This window comes from Ahaetulla prasina, chromosome 1 (assembly GCF_028640845.1).
Source record: "Ahaetulla prasina isolate Xishuangbanna chromosome 1, ASM2864084v1, whole genome shotgun sequence".
In the NCBI taxonomy this organism is placed as follows: domain Eukaryota; kingdom Metazoa; phylum Chordata; class Lepidosauria; order Squamata; family Colubridae; genus Ahaetulla; species Ahaetulla prasina.
Genome location: NC_080539.1, coordinates 27,064,748 through 27,084,713, shown reverse-complemented (window position 1 = coordinate 27,084,713; position 19,966 = coordinate 27,064,748). Strand labels below are relative to the sequence as shown.

General features: G+C 38.8%; 1 protein-coding gene across 6 annotated transcripts in view; it reads left to right on the top strand.

The window, feature by feature from the left end:
• The window catches only part of MTMR4 (myotubularin related protein 4), a 64,230-nt gene that overhangs the window by 37,968 nt on the left and 6,296 nt on the right, over positions 1 to 19,966 (top strand). For all 6 annotated transcript variants that reach the window (XM_058164529.1, XM_058164533.1, XM_058164530.1 and 3 more), the window contains 13 exons: positions 186 to 275; positions 5,771 to 5,887; positions 7,287 to 7,369; positions 7,960 to 8,126; positions 8,329 to 8,425; positions 8,580 to 8,693; positions 10,619 to 10,815; positions 12,800 to 12,928; positions 13,374 to 13,485; positions 14,141 to 14,336; positions 16,604 to 16,789; positions 17,485 to 17,655; positions 18,044 to 18,198. In XM_058164529.1, the coding sequence (XP_058020512.1) occupies positions 186 to 275; positions 5,771 to 5,887; positions 7,287 to 7,369; positions 7,960 to 8,126; positions 8,329 to 8,425; positions 8,580 to 8,693; positions 10,619 to 10,815; positions 12,800 to 12,928; positions 13,374 to 13,485; positions 14,141 to 14,336; positions 16,604 to 16,789; positions 17,485 to 17,655; positions 18,044 to 18,198 (1,814 nt within the window). The remainder of the gene's footprint in view (positions 1 to 185; positions 276 to 5,770; positions 5,888 to 7,286; positions 7,370 to 7,959; positions 8,127 to 8,328; positions 8,426 to 8,579; positions 8,694 to 10,618; positions 10,816 to 12,799; positions 12,929 to 13,373; positions 13,486 to 14,140; positions 14,337 to 16,603; positions 16,790 to 17,484; positions 17,656 to 18,043; positions 18,199 to 19,966) is intronic.

Sequence of the window (19,966 nt, the reverse complement as noted above, 5' to 3'; positions counted from 1 at the left end):
TTGCTCAATCACTATATCTAAATACAAGGTATCTTATATGAATCAAAAATTCCGTGAGACAGTACTGTGTGACACCTTGAGTAAAAAGATGGAATTCATAAAGAAATAAGTAAATGTTTGCTATATTTTGACAGGTAATGATCCATGTGCATCTCTAAGCATTTGTTTTTCTGTTTGTTTTTTAGGGTGAAGAAGGCCCCCCCAGTCTAGAATACATTCAAGCTAAGGATTTGTTCCCACATAAAGAACTGATTAAAGAAGAAGAGTCTTTACAGGTAAGTTACTTGGGTTTCACTAGCAAAGAAATGGTGTATAATACAAAATCATATATCTGAAGTGGGGACAAAAGTTGCACAGAATATCTTTTTCCATACAGTTGGTAATTGAGGAGAATAAAATACACAGTGCATTCAAAAAATATTCAGACCCCCTTCACTTTTGTCAACCTTGTTATGCTGCAGCCTGATTCTAAAGTAGTTGAAATTTATTTTTTTTCTCATTAATCTACACTCTGTACCCCATAATGCTAAAGTCAAAATAGAATTTTAGAAATATCTATAAATTTATTAAAAAGAAAAAACTAGTATATATGTAGACATTTTTTGTTCTTTAAATTACTTTTTAAAAATGCTAATCTGCACCTATTGTAGCTGTTGTATCTTGGTTTCCTTTGGTTTATAAGGATGTTTAAAGGAGATTAATTCACTTAACAGGGTTGGGGTTTTTTTTCCATCTTGATTTAAAAATGGTCATATACCGGTAATTGAATTCTGTATAAATATGGTACTATTCAATTTCAAACAGATGGAGAATTTCAGTATTACCATTATTGAGTATATATCCTCAGTGATAGTTTGGAAAGGGGTGTGTGTGAATTTTGCCGTTAGCCCTAGGAAAAAAGGGATCATAGAGAAAAGTGTGGTCATTGGTCATTCAGTTAATGAGCTTTTCTTTCCTCCAGAGACTGACAAACTTTTCTTGAAGAGGAATCTAAGAATGGGCATTCTTGGCACAACATAATTAAAATTTAACAGGAATGAATTTAAAACATGCATTTTTCTTTTGGCTTGTGTAATTTTTTAAAGACCTTTAAAATTATTTTACATCTCATAGTAAGTCCACACGGTCAGATAAAACAAAAGGTGCATGTCAGTTTGGGACTTGCTACTCTAGGTATGAGCATACTTACACCATTGTTTCCTTTAGATTAAAAAAAAAACTTCATCTGCTTCTTGTGAAGTACTGTTGAGCTTTTCTTCAATTTTGCTATATCATTTTGGCCATAAAGAATTGTAAGAGAAAAAACTACTTCAAAGATATAAAATGAGCTGTGAAAATATTAATTAAGTACACACTTACGCAAATTTCATATCCCCTATACATTTTCATACAGACCTGTTGAGGTTCAATTTTTTAGTTAACCAGAGCAAAGAAATAAATCTCAACAAAAACTATTTCTAAATCATTAAGGAAGAGATCCTTGATGCTTAAACAGAAACAAACCCTTCTGCCTTTTGCACTTCATCTCAAATGCAGTGGAGATTGACAACCAGGTAGTTGTTCTCATAACATAACATAACATAACATCAGAGTTGGAAGGGACCTTGGAGGCCTTCTAGTCCAACCCCCTGCCCAGGCAGGAAACCCTACACCATCTCAGTCAGATGGTTATCCAACATTTTCTTAAAAATCTCCAGTGTTGGAGCATTCACAACTTCTGCAGGCAAGTCGTTCTACTGATTAATTGTTCTAACTGTCAGGAAATTTCTCCTTAGTTCTAAGTTGCTTCTTTCCTTGATCAGTTTCCACCCATTGCTTCTTGTTCTACCCTCAGGTGCTCTGGAGAACAGCCCAACTCCCACTTCTCTGTGGCAGCCCCTGAGATATTGGAACACAGCTATCATGTCTCCCCTAGTCCTTCTTTTTGTTAAACTAGACATACCCAGTTCCTGCAACCGTTCTTCATATGTTTTATCCTCCAGTCCCCTAATCATCTTTGTTGCTCTTCTCTGCACTCTTTCTAGAGTCTCAACATCTTTCTCTTTAGCTTTTGTCCTATTTAGTTATTTTGTCTGTCCCTTTTGCACTCTACTCACCTAGTTCTTACAGTGAAGCTAATTAATGTGCATGATATGACAAAGGGTTTCATTCTTCACCCAGCATGTAGTGGAGCCTGATGCTGTTTGGGCAAAAAAGGAGTGACTGACTGATTTCCTTGCTCAGGGAAGAATCTAGGTTTCCGCTGAACTTGATTCAGTATCTTAAGCCCTACGAACACTGGGTCTCATCAGATTGACAGCAAGTACTTTCAGAAAATCAACTGTTGTTATTCCATAATAATTTTTAAAAATCTGGATATAAGTTCTTATTTTAGAATTGACGGGAAAGGAAACTGAAAGATTCATTCTGGGAGGCTGCGGTGGGAGGGCAATATAAAAGAAAGTATATAAAAATTAGGCCAACTGGTGTCTCTTTGAATTAGCAGTGGACAATAAAGCTGAGATCATGCCAGATGGTGATAGTGGTGTTAGACCTTGCTGTTTTTATAATATATCTTTTATTTCCTATCTGATCATTGCCAAAGCAGAGGTGGTCATTCTCTGCTAATATTCTACCAAGTTAGTGACAGTGCATTTCATTAGGGATGTCATTTATTTACCTATTAAAATTTTATGCCACCCTTGAAAATAAAGACTTTCCCAGGATGACTTTTAAAACATGTTTACAATCACAACCCAGATTCGCTAAACATATTTTTAAAATTGAAGTAGAAAACTATTGGAATTTGAAATTTGAATCTCATGGAAATCTTTGTAACGAACCTTTTTAACCCATTTCACAATTCATCAAAAACAGACTATGAAGATAATCCATGTGACACTCTATTGCAGTAAAATTACACTATATGAATAATAATCTCCCTAAATTGTTTTGGATCAATTTTAAGTAAATTAATATATATTGCCCAATTAGTCAGTCCTTCTGTTTAAAAATGTTTGAAGAATTCAGGAAAATCACCCAACGGTCTTTCCCAACATTTTTTTTTATTGGCTCATTTTCTAAAGCATATAAAATGATACAATTCCTCTAGTTTCGACTTTTATTATCGCAAAACACTGAAAAATTAAATTATGTCTTTTATTAGATCTGTATATTCGACCATGGGTGAAATAGATAGAACAAGTTTTTTTAAAAAAAATCGATGTATGCAAACTATGCCCTGGAGGCAGTAGTGAGTTTCAATTTTGGTCGCTACCAGTTTGCTCGTGGGCGCGCAGGTGCTCATGCACATGTACAACACTTTTGCACATGCGCAACAACGTCCAGGTGGGTGGGCGGAGCCTTCCGCCGCTGCTGCTACTGGTTCGCCCACCACTGTCTGGAGGAACAATATATATAACTATATATATATAGTTTTCATCTTTTATTTTTTCAGAGTGAAGCAGCATAGCCTGAATTGCATTCCAGCCTTGTGCAAATACCCTGACCTCTGTTCAGCACTGGATGTATTAAATTTTCTAGTTGTCCAATAAAAAACAAATAAAAAACATGTTTAGCCAATAGGGAAGTCATCCCTTTAATATTAAAGCTGGAAAAAAGGTTTTTTTAGTTCAATTCAAGTGCAGTGCAGACCAACAACAAAGACCTTTCAAACAATTAATTATTGATGTAACTTTAAAATATGTCCATAGAGATTATTTTAGAACTGCGGAGAAAATGAAAGTAGTTTACTTCTTAATTTTAATTTTAGGAAGGGTGCATACATTTAACTGCTGTGCATCCATTTGCACTATAAATATATAGTAGATCTGGTATCGTTCTTCAACATATAGATCTCTTGGGATTTTCTTATTATAGTATTTCTTACTTGTTCCAGTTATTTCCAAATAGATTATTTAAATGATATAAATGGGATACAGTATCTTTCTTCAAAATAAAAACATTCCCAGGACCGTTCACAAAATATTTCAAAATTATAATTTAAAAAATGTAAGCTAAAAGACCAGATTAAAGTACAAAACATTAAAGCAAAATCAATTTCCAAAATTAGAGGCAATTTTCTACTTAAGTACTAGTCCTGGGGATCAGATGAAAATCACCATGTAATTGTCTTGGTAGAACTAGAGAACTGGTTTGCCATTAACCACCGTCTAGGATGTTTTTTAGGTTCCCACTATAGCCTTTACAGGTAGTCCTTGATTTAAAAACATTCGTTTAGTGATCATTCAAAGTTACAATGGCACTGAACAAAGTGCCGTTGTAACTTTTTTTCACACTTATGACCATTGCAGCATCCCCATTGTGACGTGATCGAAATTCAGACGCTTGGCAACTGGCATGTATTTATGATGGTTGCAGTGTCCTTGGGTTATGTGACCACCTTCTGCAACCTTTTGACAAGCAAAATCAATGGGGAAGCCAGATTCATTTAACAACTAACATGTTACTAACTTAACAACTCCAGTGACTCACTTAACAACTGTGGTAAGAAAGGCCTACAATGAAGCAAAACTCAGTTTAACAAATGTAGGAGATGAGTAGGCTGAGCCCACGGGAGGGGAGGGGTCAAACATGTCATCAACCTCGAGACCAGTGGTGAAATGTAAAATTTGTTACTACCGGTTCTCTGGGCGTGGCTTGGTGGTGGTGGGGTAATGTGACTGGGTGGGCGTGGCCAACCTTTTTTTTTAACTTTTAAAAGCATTTTTTCTACAACCTCTTTGGCCGAAGAGGTCGTAAAAACTGCTTTTAAAAGGCTCTAATGATTAGGCAACTCAGCTGGGATCGTCAGAGCCTTTTAAAAGCATTTTTTACAACCTTTTCAGCTGAAGAGATTGTAGAAAAATGCTTTTAAAAGGCTCTGATGATCCCAGCTAAGCCGCACGATCATCAGAGGCTTTTTTTTTTACTTTTAAGGAAAAAATGCTTTTGGAAAAAAAAACCTCTGATGATCGCACGGCTCAGCTGGGCATGGGGAGGGACAGGGATTTTTGCTACCGGTTTTCCGAACCACCTGCTGCCATCGCTACCGGATCGAGCGATCTGGTCCGAACCGGGAGCATTTCACCCTGCTCAAGATCCTTTGCATCTCAGTCCAGCCCACCTTGAATTCCATTGTCTCTTCTCTACCTCCAATTTGCTTTGGCCATTAGTAGTTCAGATTCCTGTAGAGAGCATAAGCTTGCACTAAACCTTATGTTCATTTGAACTGCCTGGACTTCTGATTTTCCCATGCTTCATGGGAAATTTTGGGCTCAATTGTGGTCGTAAATTGAGGATTACCTGTTGTCGTGAAACATCCTGGTAGTGTCCTATCTAAGTACTAGGCTTGACCTTGCTCATTTCTGAGCCTAGACATGGTCGCCCAGAGACCACCACCGGCTGAAACATCCATTTCTAGGCGTATTTTAAAACTCAAAAATGTAGTAGAATGCTTCATTTGATACATAACAAAATTACCGTAATATTAAAATACCTTGGAAAATAAAACGTAATTGCTTAGCACTGAAAACAAGCCAGGGTTGAGGATACCTGGAGTAGAATTTCTGAGAATGATATTTTAATTCAGGTAGGAACAAAATAAAAAGTTTCTTCAGATAATGTATTTGCAACACATTTAATACTAGAAATTTGGGCTGGAAAACAAGTCTTTAAGTTGTCTCTTTCTGAACAGAGCGTTCCATTGGTTATGTGGAGATATACTATATTTCCCTGCAGCCTCGCCTGGTTAATCAGCAACTACTTTAAAGTGTGAGTTTCCCTTTTCTAGGTTCCATTTACTGTGCTACAAGGAGAGGGTGTGGAATATCTGGGCCATGCAAGTGATGCCATTATTGCCATCTCTAACTACCGGCTCCATATCAAGTTTAAGGACTCTGTAATCAATGTAAGTCTTCTTAATGTACTTTGTGGTTCTTTCTTGCAGAACTGATAGTTTCCTGTGTTAATCTTTTCTTCTTCTTCTTTGAAACAAATTATGTAGCTTATCTTCTCGCTGAGCTGCAAAGCAAACTTGAAGAGCCCCCTGTCCCAGTGGGCCCCAATCTTTCCAGCTTCGTGATCTGGGGTGGGGGAGGAGAGGGGATGGTTTTGTGTGAGTGGAATGTGCATGTGCAAGTGCAAGCACCTACCACTCACCCACCGCTTGTGCAGCCCCGTTCCAAATGGGCCAAGGCCCAGGGATTGGGGATCCCTGCCCTGTCCTTTAGCTCTCTTGATCAGACAGCGTCAGATGTCTCGAGGTACCACCATGCCTTGCAAAACGTTTCAAAGAGAAACGTAGTCAATTTAGGTTAGGGAATTCTTTCTTTAAGGAAGAATTGCCTTCATGAAGGCAAACTCCTAGCATGATCTTTGCTTTGTTTATGGAAAAGCTGTAGCTTCAGATTGCCATCTGCTTTGAAAGGAGTAAGCTGTGCATATTCAATCATAAAAGATGGTTTCTAATTGCACTGAAATTCATACATTTCTGATATTCGTTGGCTATTCCTTTTTTACCATACATTGGACAATTTAATCTATCCCCTTCCCTCCCTCCCTCCCAGGTGACATTGCTTAACGGATAGGACCCGGAACATGTCAACTCTGTCAAATCATACAGGCCATATCAGTCACAGAAGGCAGATAGCCCTTTAGATAACCAGCCCTTGAGTTGTACCCAGAAGCCTTCTGGTAACTAGTTGACCATAGAACAAAGGTGTTATAAGGGCTGTTATGAGATGTCCCCATAATTGCCCGTGCTGTTGCATTTAGGAATAGTTGACACTTTTATACTTCTGAGTGATTTTCAAGGACAGGCCCATCTAGAGAGCATTGCAATAGTCCATGCATCATATAAGCAAATACTATGTGACTCTCTGATGGACCTCCCAATCCAGGTGAGGGTGCAATTGTTAGTTTAGTTAGTTGTTAGTGAAAGTTCATTTGAAAAAGATGAAAAGTTAGAAACTGCCTTGATGTCTCTTCAATACTATCCCTAAATTACTAAGGAAATCTGCTTAATGCCAAATTGAGTTTATTCCTGCTCCTACTATAACTTACAACTAATGTTGCTGTTTCCATAATACCATTAGAATACCTGATAAGATATTCGGTTAGCTTATTGTCTAGTTCAGGGGTCTCCAACCTTGGCTATTTTAAGCCTGGAGGACTTCAACTCCCAGCTTTGCTGTCTGGGGAATTCTGGGAGCTGAAGTCCTCCAGGCTTAAAGTAGCCACGGTTGAAGACCCCTCGTCTAGTTGACTGTCTACATACCTGTTCATTCATCCTTTACCTTTGTTTTTAGGTGCCTTTGAGAATGATGGAAAGCGTGGAGAGTCGGGATATGTTCCAGCTCCATATTGTCTGCAAAGATTCCAAAGTAGTCAGGTACGGGATGTCTAATAACATCCTAATCCTAAAGATTGGTGAGAGTCAGCAAATGTGATTCGCTCAAACTAGAGATGGATAACATGCGGCCTGCAGATGTTTTTGATTTCCAGCTTCTGACAACATATGCCAGCATAGCTATTGGTGGAAAATGTAATCCAGCAACAAACTGGGATACCACAACTTTTTTTACTTCTACTCTGAACCATGATGCTGCCAGGTTCCTGTCACTCTAAACATAGAAGCTACCAACATGAAGTAAAGTAAAATTCTTTAATCTGTTTGCTTTCCAGCAGTGGACAGCTAAGAGTCTTGGAAATATACATAAGCAAAGGCTGAGTTTCTGCCACAGTTGATAGTGATTAATAGATCCTCTATTGTAAAAATCTTCTTTTTTTTGTTAGCTATCGTTGCTAAGTTCTTTAAGTGATTTAAGTAGCACTGCAGCGCTTTTTGGAAGGGAGTACCTAGCATTTTTATTTTTCAATAGGTTGTTTTCCCTTCCCTTTCCCCTCAGGAGTTTACCTGAAATTCCCTCGTCAGACCATCTTTCCTAGGCACTGAATGTATGTGTACTTCTGTTTCTGTAGGTGCCATTTCTCTACGTTTAAGCAATGCCAGGAATGGTTGAAAAGGCTGAGCCGAGCCATTGCACGCCCCACCAAACTAGAAGACTTATTTGCATTTGCTTATCATGCCTGGTGCTTAGGAGTTTGTACTGATGAGGAAGACCAGCATGCCCACCTTTGCCGCCCAGGTAAGTTCTTATGAGTTACATCAGGGTATAAGCAGCTATAGATCCAAGCCTCTTGAAAGCCACTGTCCAGGGTTAAATATGCAACCAATTCTATCAGTTCTTAGTTGGATATTGTAATATAGAGATCTGTTGAGTTATTTTGACATAATATCTGACAGAATTGATTGTTGTTGATTATTGTTAACTACTGATCATTTTGCAGGAGACCATGTGAAAAATCGGTTTGAAATGGAACTAGCTCGAATGGGCTTTGACTTGCAGAACGTGTGGAGGGTTTCTGACATCAACAACAACTACAAGTGAGCCTTTAAATTTACCAGATAACTGCAAAAGGGGGGGGGTATCAACAGCATTATATCCTCTGTCTTGTAAATGCTAGGATGTAATGTTTTTTATTCTCGCCCCCTGCCCCATAATCAATCTCTGATCCTCAGTTTGAACTTTCCTCCTTAGGTTATGTACCAGCTACCCACAGAAACTTTTGGTTCCTGTTTGGATCACTGACAAGGAACTGGAGAATGTAGCTTCTTTTAGATCTTGGAAGAGGATTCCAGTGGTTGTTTATAGGTACAAAACTCATGTCTTGTAAGAAGGCCATGCAAAGACTTATGTGTCAACTGAAATCTTATCACTAGGGTATTTTTTCTAATACCCTAGTGATAAAGTATTCTTTCTTCTAATTTTTGTTTAACTGTGTAGCCAAGCTCCTCTTTAAGATTCCATTATTGACTCTATTCCATTAAATCAGGGGTGTTAAACTCATTTTTATTGAGGGCCACATCAGGTTTGTGTTCAACCTTGGGGGTCGGCTGGGCATGGCCCGAGTGGGTGTGGCCAGCTTGACGTCACTCATGTCGGAGGTACCCCTCCCAGACTCAGTTTTTGGCTGCAGTGGCCTCCTGCAGCATGCAGCCCTCCTGAGATCCTTTTTTGCTGGCAGAGCGCACCTGGGCCAGTCCTTCACTGTTTCCAGGGCAGCCCCGTGGGCCAGATCTAAGCACCCCATGGGTTGGATCCGGCCCGCGGGCCTTGAGTTTTACACCCCTGCATTAAATGATTCCATTATTGAAACAATAGTATCATTTAAGGATAGATCATGGAGATTTAAACGAGAATGTATCGGATAATACATTATATAAAGCACAATTTGGTGCCTGCCTACTTATCTCAGAGATTTTTCATTTATTTATTTATTCATTCATTCATTCATTCATTCACTCACTCATCTTTATTATTTTTTTTAAATAATTAGAGGTGAAAATATACCTAATGCTACTCCTTCCTATGCAGGTACTACTAGGAGGAAAGATTATTATCCTATTTTGAGTTTAACAGCTATCTCAGATTATATAGTTTCAATTTTCAAATGCAGATTTGGAAGCTAATCAAATCCTTTTTGTGTGTATGATTTCAAATCACTGTTTCTTGTATTTCCCTTCATAAACCAAAAAATTATTCATACTTGCTAATTGCATCTACTATTGTATCTGAAATCTCCTAGTTCAACTTGTGTCTTCTGGATGTATTACAATGATGATGATAGGAGCTACATTTAAGCAGACCTTGAGGGTCAGGGATATTGCCTTGTCTTAAATTGGGTCTCCAGTCAAAATTTCACCAAGCCTCTTCTTAATCTAATAAAGGAGAACGTAGCTCAGGGTTGAAATGAGGAGTCCTTGGTACTCTTTGAACTTGGTTGTTTTCTTGCAAACATTTCATTACCTCCTAATTTGGTTAAAGAAACAAATCAAATGTTTTCTTGAAACAACCAGGTTGAGGGAGCACCAAAGACCCCTAATCTCCTTAATCTATATATATAAAAGTGAAATACCACTCACACATCTTCCCAAAATCTCCAGAACTGTAAAGCCTACAAACTTGAAATTTGCCACGTATGTTCCTCTTGGCTTCTAGGTGCTCACTAAGAAAGGATTTTTCAAAATGACTATCAGAGCATTAGTATTTCGTATATTATTATTAACACACTCTGATGCTAAAGAGTTCTATTCCCCCTCCCCACTTCAAAAGAAATCTGTTCCAAATGCAAAACACAAGCAGAAGAGAGGAGTTTTACTTTTAGTTTTACTTTCACAGCAGCAAGCAGCTTTACTTCAGAACCATTGAGCTAAGTCACGCCCAGCCTCCTTCCTGTCTCCTTCATGCTCACACAGCAAATACTGTTTGAGTTTCCAAACACCCCTCATTCTACTCCCTCCCCCTCTCTGTTCCAACTGCCAGTTGCATTATATTAACACACACTGATGCTATGGAGTTATACATTCTACATTAAGTTTCAGGCTGTAGGTGTCAATTTATCAAGCCCAAGCACATAGTTTCATAGTGAAGCACAGGCATCCAGCTAGTCTATTATTATATGCATATACTTGGTGCTTCCTTTCCACTATGAAAGGAGTATTTGGTTTTTCAGGCAAACTGGGACTTGTTGAAACACTTTGCATTCTAGGACTAATAGGATTTGATTTCTTGTTTAGACATTTGCGTAATGGAGCAGTGATCGCACGCTGCAGTCAACCTGAGATTAGTTGGTGGGGCTGGCGCAATGCAGATGATGAATATCTGGTAACTTCCATTGCCAAAGCCTGTGCCTTGAACCCTGGACAGAGGCTGGCTGGGGGAACCCCACCGTCTGGCCTTAGTGATGGAAATGAGGCCTGCGATGCAGGATTTGGTAAGTAAGCCAATTCTATTTCCATTCTAATTTCCATTGCTGCACAAATGCTACCTTGCCTTCGACAGAATTTGATGAATTTTTCATGGCAATACTGAATATAATCTCATTTGTAATGCCTACCAATCTGGATAAAATTACACCGTTGATGTATCTTTGTTTAAAACATATACATACATACATACATACATACATACATATATATATATATGTAGGTCTTTGGTTATTCGGGTTTTCTCCCACGACGAAGTCTCATTCGTCATCTTCAGGCTTCAGCTTCGTGCTTCTGGGAGCAATGTGTGACTGCAGCTGTTTCTTCCTTTTTAACTGCTAGTGGGGGTTTGAACTGATTGGGTGGGAGCTTGGCTGTGCTCTGATTGGATGGGGGTTTTTTGGTGCTCTGATTGGCTGGGGTGTGTCCTGTTTGGGTGGGGGCTTGGTTGTGCTCAGATTAGTCTGAGCTGCAGGGGATTTGAGCTGGTGAGCTGCACAGCTGTTGTCCGGCTTCATGTTGTGGTCGTGTCACATCTCCACAGTGGGTGTCAGTTTGCTGCATGTATGGATTGGAGGGGTTTGAAATGGCTAATGTTGCAGCTGCGGTCTGGCTTCTGGTCCTTGGTCGTGCTTCATGATCAGTGTGGGTTTGGGTCTGCTTTCTGAGTGGATGTGTGGTGGTGACATCCTGTGTGGACCTCGTGAGTGTGGGTCTGGTGTCATTCCTCGTGTTAGGGACACGTTTGTCAATAAGGGCAGGTTTCCAAATGGCTGGTAGGCGGGAGGTATCATCTCATTTGTTCATGCTGTGTGGGCGTTTTTCTATCTCGATGGCTTCTCTGATTATTCTGTTGTTAAAGTGTTCAGTTTTGGCGATAGTTCTGGTCTTTTTAAAGTCAATATCGTGTCCTGTGGCTTTAAGGTGTTGGACCAGGGAAGAAGTTGGTTCCTCTTTTTTGACTGAGTTCTTGTGTTCAGGAGATCTTTGTTGATTTGATCTAGGAGGAATCTTTTTGTGTGAAGTTCATTTCTGATTAGGGCCAATTCTGTTCTTTTTAGGATGCGTTTGGCGGCTGCAGAGTTGGAGTCCCCCTGCAACTCAAACTAATCTGAGCACAACCAAGCCCCCACCCAAACAGGACACACTCCCAGCCAATCAGAGCACAAAAAAACCTCCATCCAATCAGAGCACAGCCAAGCTCCCACCCAATCAGTTCAAACCCCCACTAGCAGTTAAAAAGGAAGACACAGCTGCAGTCACACATTGCTCCCAGAAGCACGAAGCTGAAGCCTGAAGATGACGGTTTTCACGGGTGTTTGTATGTAGGTCTTTGGTTGTTCGGGTTTTCTCCCGTGTAAAATTGGAAATGTCTTGGCAACGTTTCGACGAAGTCTCAATTGCTCCCAGAAGCACGAAGCTGAAGCCTGAAGATGACGAATGAGACTTCGTCGAAACGTTGCCAAGACATTTCCAATTTTACACGGGAGAAAACCCACTCTGGGTAGCTTACAAACAATAAAATAGTATAAAACAATATAAAAACCAACAATAGTAAAAACAAAAGTAAAAGTAGAAATTAAAAACCTGGAATCACAACCACTCTTTTATAGTGCATTCAATATAATTAATTCCCATGGTTATTAGAACGTAGTGCTTAAGAAACTGAACATTGCTCTTGCTTTTTTGGAAAAGATTTTTTTTAACAGAAACCTTTTTTTTTCAATGAGCCAATGAAACTCCAAAAGAACATATTACGAAAGATAGTACTTTTTAGATGGATGGCAATGTTGTTGTTTTTTTGTTTTTTTTATTTACATTTATATCCCGCCCTTCTCCGAAGACTCAGGGCGGCTTACAGTGTGTAAGGCAATGTGTGTTATAACCAGCTTTTGTGATCTCAGTTGATCTCAGAATTCTGAATTCTGTATTGTTGATCAAGCTCTGTATGTCTGTTTAAGACATGAGAAATTCCTATTTGACTTTTTGCAGATTCATCACTGACTGCATGTTCAAGTGTAGAGAATTCAGCAACACCTCAGAAACTGCTGATTTTGGATGCTCGGTCCTACACTGCAGCGGTTGCCAACAGAGCCAAAGGAGGAGGCTGTGAATGTGAAGGTATAAGCATGATGTTCTTCTGGCTTTCTTAGGCCACCTATTCACTGTTGCATCCTACTTACAAAGGGTGCATAAGCAAGCAAAACCTATTTTTGAGCAACTTCCCCACCAAGGTTCTATCTTTACTTTCATCCCAACTTCTTCAAGTTTATAATGAGCTTTTAGGAGGCTCGTTTGACTAAAGTTGAGCCACTGAATTCTAAAAATCCACAGGATGTATTGGAACCTACAACTCACTTGAAATAATAAAGTTATTGAGTTTGTATGAAATTAAAATCACAAGGTATCCTTTCCAATATACATATCATGATCATAGTGGTGACTCCTCATGGATAGGTCAATGTGAACTATTCCCATTAAAGAGTATTACAGTTGAAGGTATTTTATGTGATAGATAGGCTTATTTAACTTTCCAACTAATTTTCTCCTATTTGACAATTTTCAGAATATTACCCTAACTGTGAAGTGGTGTTCATGGGTATGGCTAACATTCATTCCATCCGTAATAGCTTCCAGTACCTGAGGGCAGTATGCAGTCAGATGCCAGATCCTAGCAAGTAAGTTCCAAGTAGCATTTGTCAAATAGCTACGTTCTTTATGGAATTTCATTATCTGAGGGACTATAAAACACAAATTTTCTTTTTGCCAGAATGGAAAGAAAAGAGGAATGCTCTGAAAATTTATCCTGTGCAGAGTGATCTATTAGTTGCTGTATAATTCACTTGTTTTTCATTAGGTTTATATGTGGGGATACATAATTATTCTGACAGAGAAAAATTATCAAAGATAACTGGAAATAATATGGGAAGTTTGGCTACAGGGGACTTTTTTTTCCTTTGGTCCTTCACAGCACTAGGTCACTAAGTTAAATTGATTAAAGGCAAGTTCAACACAGTCAAACAAAAATATTTTTATGTGCACACCATCAATGTACAGTTAGCAACGTGTTTTAAATGATTCAATAGTTTAGAAAGTGTTTTGAATTTGAAGTAAAGCTGTTTTAAACTTGGAACATTCCAGAATCGGTAAACTTACCCATTTGAGCTGAAACAAGTTTTTGATTTTGACTTTGAAACATTTTGCACATCTCTTTTCTCAGTGAAAACCTTCTATTTGGCACAAGCTGGATTTGGGTTTCTTGTTTCTAGCACTTAAAAGAATATTTATATTGGCCATAATATTTATGCATTTTCTTTCGTTGATCCATTTCAGCTGGCTGTCAGCACTAGAGAGCACCAAGTGGCTACAGCATCTCTCCATTATGCTGAAGGCAGCTGTGCTGGTCTCAAATGCTGTTGACCGAGAAGGACGTCCTGTATTAGTTCACTGTTCTGATGGTTGGGACAGGACCCCTCAGATTGTTGCCTTGGCAAAGATTCTTCTGGATCCCTATTATAGAACTATGGAGGTATTCGGCTTCAATTGTCTTAGCAGCTCAGAAGAAGAAATAGCTTTTAGGAGAATTTTAACTTACATGGGAGATGCTGAACAGAATTGCCTAATGCAAAGCATTTTTTCCCCATCATTTTTGTCTGAGTGATCTGCAGTTGGAGACAATAGAAGTTTGTCTTCTATTTTCTTTGGTTTGGGATAAGCCTTTTATTTCAGGATTCAATCAGTCAAGACTAATAATACATGCCACATGTGGATAAATTTACACATGGTTTTGTTACTTATATAATTCCAGTCAGTCACAGCCTGATTTTAAAAATTTCTGCAAGGAATCAATTAGCAAATGCAATAGGTAATGATACCAGATTCCAAAGGTAATTTAGAATTCAATAGATTAGATCAGCATATGTTCTGTTCATAGTAAAGATACAGTTATGTCCTGGAAAACCTAGCCATGATTAACCTTTGATGATAGCTGGTAATGGAAATCATATGTCTTTTGATATCAGCTGCAGGAAATATAAATTGGAGCACCAGCATTGTCTTTATGCTCCTTCTTACGTGTTCCCATTGACATCTCGTTAGATGCCACCATGGAAAGAAAATGCTGTATTTAATAGATCTTTTAGTTTACTTAGTGGGAGTAGGAAAAGTGGATTGAAAAGAGAAGTCTTGCCACATTTTGGCTTGAGCTCTTACAGTTGGTATGTAACTCACCTATCATTAGCATGCATCCCCTGGCAGTTTTCTGGTAAGAAATTCTAGTTCTTGACAAAAAAGATCCCCCTGTGGCTTGATACTAAATTAACAAAAGAAAGATAAGGGAAAGTGTCCTTTTTTTGAAAATGGACAGTTTGGAAATCATCCAGGCCTCCAAGACTTGGACATCTCCAATGGTGGGGCAAAGTAGCCAGGGAAGAGGCAAATACTATTGCATGCAGCATGATAAAAGAATATACCTATGTCATAATTCATGATGCACCCAGTGTCATATAGATGTTATTATGGCTTCCAAAGTATGTCTATGGTGCAAGGGTGAGCTGTTGAATAATGGCAGGAGAGTTATCTCCTATTCCTCTCTGTTCTTTGTGGGAGGAGAGCTGAAGCAACCCCTATGATTCAGTACAAAGAAAATAGTCTCCAAGGTTACAGGTAGCCACGCCTACTATAAAACTTTATAAATGAACTGTACTCAAAACCCTAATGGTAAGTTAATACAATACCCACAAAATATAATTGATATTACTGCATTGGCTTTTACTTACCAGAAACTAGGCAGCCTCAAATAACTGCAGTTTTTATTGAATTTCTAAAGGAAGTCCCAAATAGACTGGACTGGACTGTCACCAAACTAGTACTGTCACTGTACTAGTTTAATTTCAAGGAGGTGAGGGCAAGATGTTGAGGTTACTATCAATAAAATATCCTGTTCCAAAAAGGGTGGCAGCTGTGCAGTAACCAAAGCTGGGCAGAAGCTCAGTTGGTTGAAGCTCAGTTGAAGCCTAGTTGGTGAACTGGAGGAATAAAACAGTATTGGCTAAAATTGTGGAAACCTTTTGGAAAAAGTGTATTTTCTAAAACTAGCTAATAACACTACTTATTTTTGGAGTAGTACCATAAAATTATATATCAATGAAAAGATAATTTAATCAAGAATGTAAGCAATAATTTTTATGAAGGATTTGCTATTAGAATAGCAGTTATAGTTTAAAGAAGAAAAGTGAAACACGTAGAAAAAACGAGATATACAAAAATTATCACATCAGTTAATATTTAGTTGGGTAACCTTTAGCATGAATTACGGCCTTACAACATCTTCCCATGGAGTGAACCAAGTCTTTTAGTTCTGCAGCTGTTATAATGTGAAACAAAATTGAATGATTGCTTCTATTAATTGGGTTTTATTGCTGGGTTGCTTCTGACTAACAAGTTTCTTTTGTCAGCTCCATAGATTTTCAATTGGGTTAAGGTCTGGCCTATTCCCAGGCCATTCCAGCAGTGGAATATGATTATCTTGAACTCCAAAAAAAAGTGGTGTTATTAGCCATCAAACTTCAAAAATACACTTCCCCAAAAGGTTTCCACAATTTTGGTCACTACTGTAGATGACAATATCATGAAAGCAAGGGCAGGAAAATAAGAAAGAACAACTAAAGTTACTATGATACATCCACAAATGATTTGAGAATAGGTGAAAAATGTCGGCAGCTATGGAATTACCTTTTTTTATTGCAGCCTACTCAGAAAATATATAGTACTGAAATTATCTCCTTTTATTGCCAGGGTTTCCAGGTGCTGGTTGAATCAGATTGGCTGGATTTTGGCCATAAATTTGGGGATCGATGTGGACACCAGGAAAAGGCAGAAGATCAGAATGAACAGTGTCCAGTGTTTTTACAGTGGCTGGATTCTGTTCACCAGCTGCTCAAGCAGTTTCCCTGTCTCTTTGAATTTAATGAAGCTTTCTTGGTAAGGCCAAATGTTAGAGGAAATACATTTCAATCCCAAAATAGATCAGTGTTCAATGACAGCTTGACGTTTCTAAAGCAAAAGTGATTATGGTTCTTAAGGTGTCATTGTCCACTCTAGTTGAATTACTATGAAAAATCTCTGTGGTACAGATAAATTGTGAAGCCTTTGAAAAAAGTACTCATTTCCCTTTCACTGAATTATTATACAAAGTAGATTTTTCTGAAAGTGCTACTAAAATGCTGTGCTATAATCTGTGTGCTAACATAGTGTGCTTTATTTCTCTAATAAAGAGAAAGAGCTGTTTACCAAAATGCATACATTTCATACAGAGCAAGGCAGGTAACATGTACTATCATCTGTTACTTAGCGGATACAGCCCATTTAATCCCACTATGGGAAGAGTAAAAGAAACCAGAAAAAATAGTGTATCATTTTTTGTTTTTTAAAAAAGCTTTTTGTGTCTAACCAAACTAAGAGCAAAACTTATGAGTCTTGGCTTTAGGAAGATTTAACCAAATCCAAATTGTAATTATTTTATATTTAATTTTTTTTTAACTTCTGCTGACCCATTGCAAAGGTTTGACATAATGCACTACATTGTTGTTAAAGCAGCACTATATCAATAAGCTGCCTCCACCACGGGCTCTTGTAAAAAAATATCTCAAATCCCTAAATTTCTCTTTTACTTGCAGGTAAAGTTAGTCCAACATACATATTCCTGCCTTTATGGGACCTTCCTTGGAAACAGCCCCTGTGAACGTGAGCTGCACAACATTGCCAAACGCACTTGCTCAGTTTGGTCCCTTTTAAGAGCTGGTAACAAAAATTTCCACAATCTGCTCTACATGCCTGCTAGTGAGCAAGTAAGTAAAATTCCCATTTGTGCCAGGTTGGCAGGAGAGAAAATGCAATGGGGGACAGAAGCCCAAATATAGCTTGCTTCTCCCTCATGCAGAATTAAGAGTTTTGTAACAGGCCTTACTGTGGGCACCACTTCACTTTGAGTCCTGCCTCCTTCTGGCAGGCTGGGCTTTGTGAAGCCTTTGTTTTTCCCCTCTGTTTCTTTGAAAATGGAAGGAGGAAGAAAGTCCAGTGGTTCCTCTGTATCTTTCAGTTAGATAGGACAACTGTCATCTTAGCTCATTATCAATTATTAGTTAGAGGTGCATCTTCATGAGCTACCAGACTCTTGCTTATGCTGGTTTTCTCCTCCTCTTCCTTAATCTTCCTTCCTCCATCTTCGATGTCAAGGTGCTGCATCCAGTGTGCCATGTGCGTGCATTGCATCTCTGGACAGCTGTATATCTTCCAACTTCGTCTCCATGTCCTTTAGGAGAAGAAGGCATGGATCTTTACTTGCCTTCTGGATCTCAGACTCAAGAGTTCAGCAGTCGGTCGCTTGACAGGTAGGAAAAAAATAGGTCTATGAATTGTGCAATTCAGGATTTCTAACACTACTTTGGATACCTCTGTAATGGCCTCTATTTATAAGGGCCTTGCTTATCCTGATCAATTACAATATAGTTCAGGGGTGAAATGCTCCCGGTTCGGACCGGCTTGCGCGATCCGGTAGCGATGGTGGCTGCTGGTTCGGAGGACTGGTAGCAAAAATCCCTGGCCCCGCCTTTGCTGAGCCGCACCATCAGCAGAGGGTTTTTTTTACTTTTAAAAACAGGTTTTTCTTCAGCCGAAACATGGCTTTCAAAGTAAAGAAAAGCCTTTGAGGATCCTGCCCCTCAGCTGAGATCGGCAGAGCCTTTAAACTTTTTTTAAAAAAAATTTAAAGACTCCTCTGGCGATCTCACCTGAGTTCCTCATTAGCAGAACCTTAAAAAACATGTTTTCTTTAGAAAACATGTAGAAAACCTCCTTTTAAGAGATTCTAAGGCACTTACCTGATTACTGATCAAACGCATGGCTTTTTCCCCAGCCCGAAAGCCCCAGTTTCACTTTCAGCAGAATCAGTTGCTTAGCTAATCTATTTCATCACTGAGCAACTAATGCTGGCTGGCTTTGCTGGCTGAGGAACTCTGGGAATTGAAGTCCACAAACCTTAATAATAAAATAAAATATTTTTGCAGCTTTCTGAGATTTGGTGTGTTTCTGTAGTGTTTCACTCTAACTACACAAACACACAAAATCTCAGAAAGCTGTATGTGGTATTTTGTGTGTGTGTGTGTGTGTGATGTTGTGTTGTTTGTGTGTAAAGTGTGAAAATTGGTTTTTGAGCTTTTTGTGTCTGTGTGAAGTGTGAAGTGCAGCTGCTTTTACATTGTGTGTGAATCAGTTGTGTTGTGTGTGTGTAAAGTGTGAAAGTTGGGTTTTGGTACCTCTTATTGTTTTTTATACTTTGTTTATTATTATTATTATTTATTGTTATTGGCCATGCCCACCCAGTCATCTGACCACCAAGCCACGCCCACCAATTAAGCCATGCCCACAGAACCGGTAGGGAAAATTTTTAGATTTCACCCCTGATATAGTTTATATAGAAGATTCTAGAGCAGGGGTAATCAACCTTTTTATACCTACCGCCCACTTTTGTATCTCTGTTAGTAGTAAAATTTTCTAACCACCCACTGGTTCCACAGTAATGCGCCATGTATCGTCGTCTACGCATGCCTCTTGCGCATCGTGGATTGGGTTTGGGGGGGGCGCCAGCTACCAGCTCTGCTTGTCTGTTGCAGCTGGGTGGTGTGTGTGGGGAGATGTGCGAGCTATTCTGGAACAAGGCTCTTTTGTTTGCGGTCGCACTATAGCGCCATTTTGTTTCACTTATGTAACGTGAACTAAACTTATGCGTGGGTGATACAAATAGTATATTTTCAGAAATTTAAATTGTCAGGGAATTTTATGAAAACCTAATGAAAATGTTTTTAAATAATGCTATGAAAATTTTTTAAAAAGTCAATTAAATAAAAAAAAAGGAAAGTGCTTCCGTATCGGACAAAACCCCTACCGCCCACTATGAAAGCTGGAACGGCCACTAATGTGCGGTAGGGACCAGGTTGACTACCACTATTCTAGAGGGTTGGACTTAGGGTTGTGCTAATCATTTTACTTATCTGTATTGTCTGAAAATTTTCACTGCTTTAAAAGGGTATTTTGATGTGACCTTTTTAATTTTATAGATTAGGAAATAATGCTTCCCATTTATTTGATGATTATTTATGT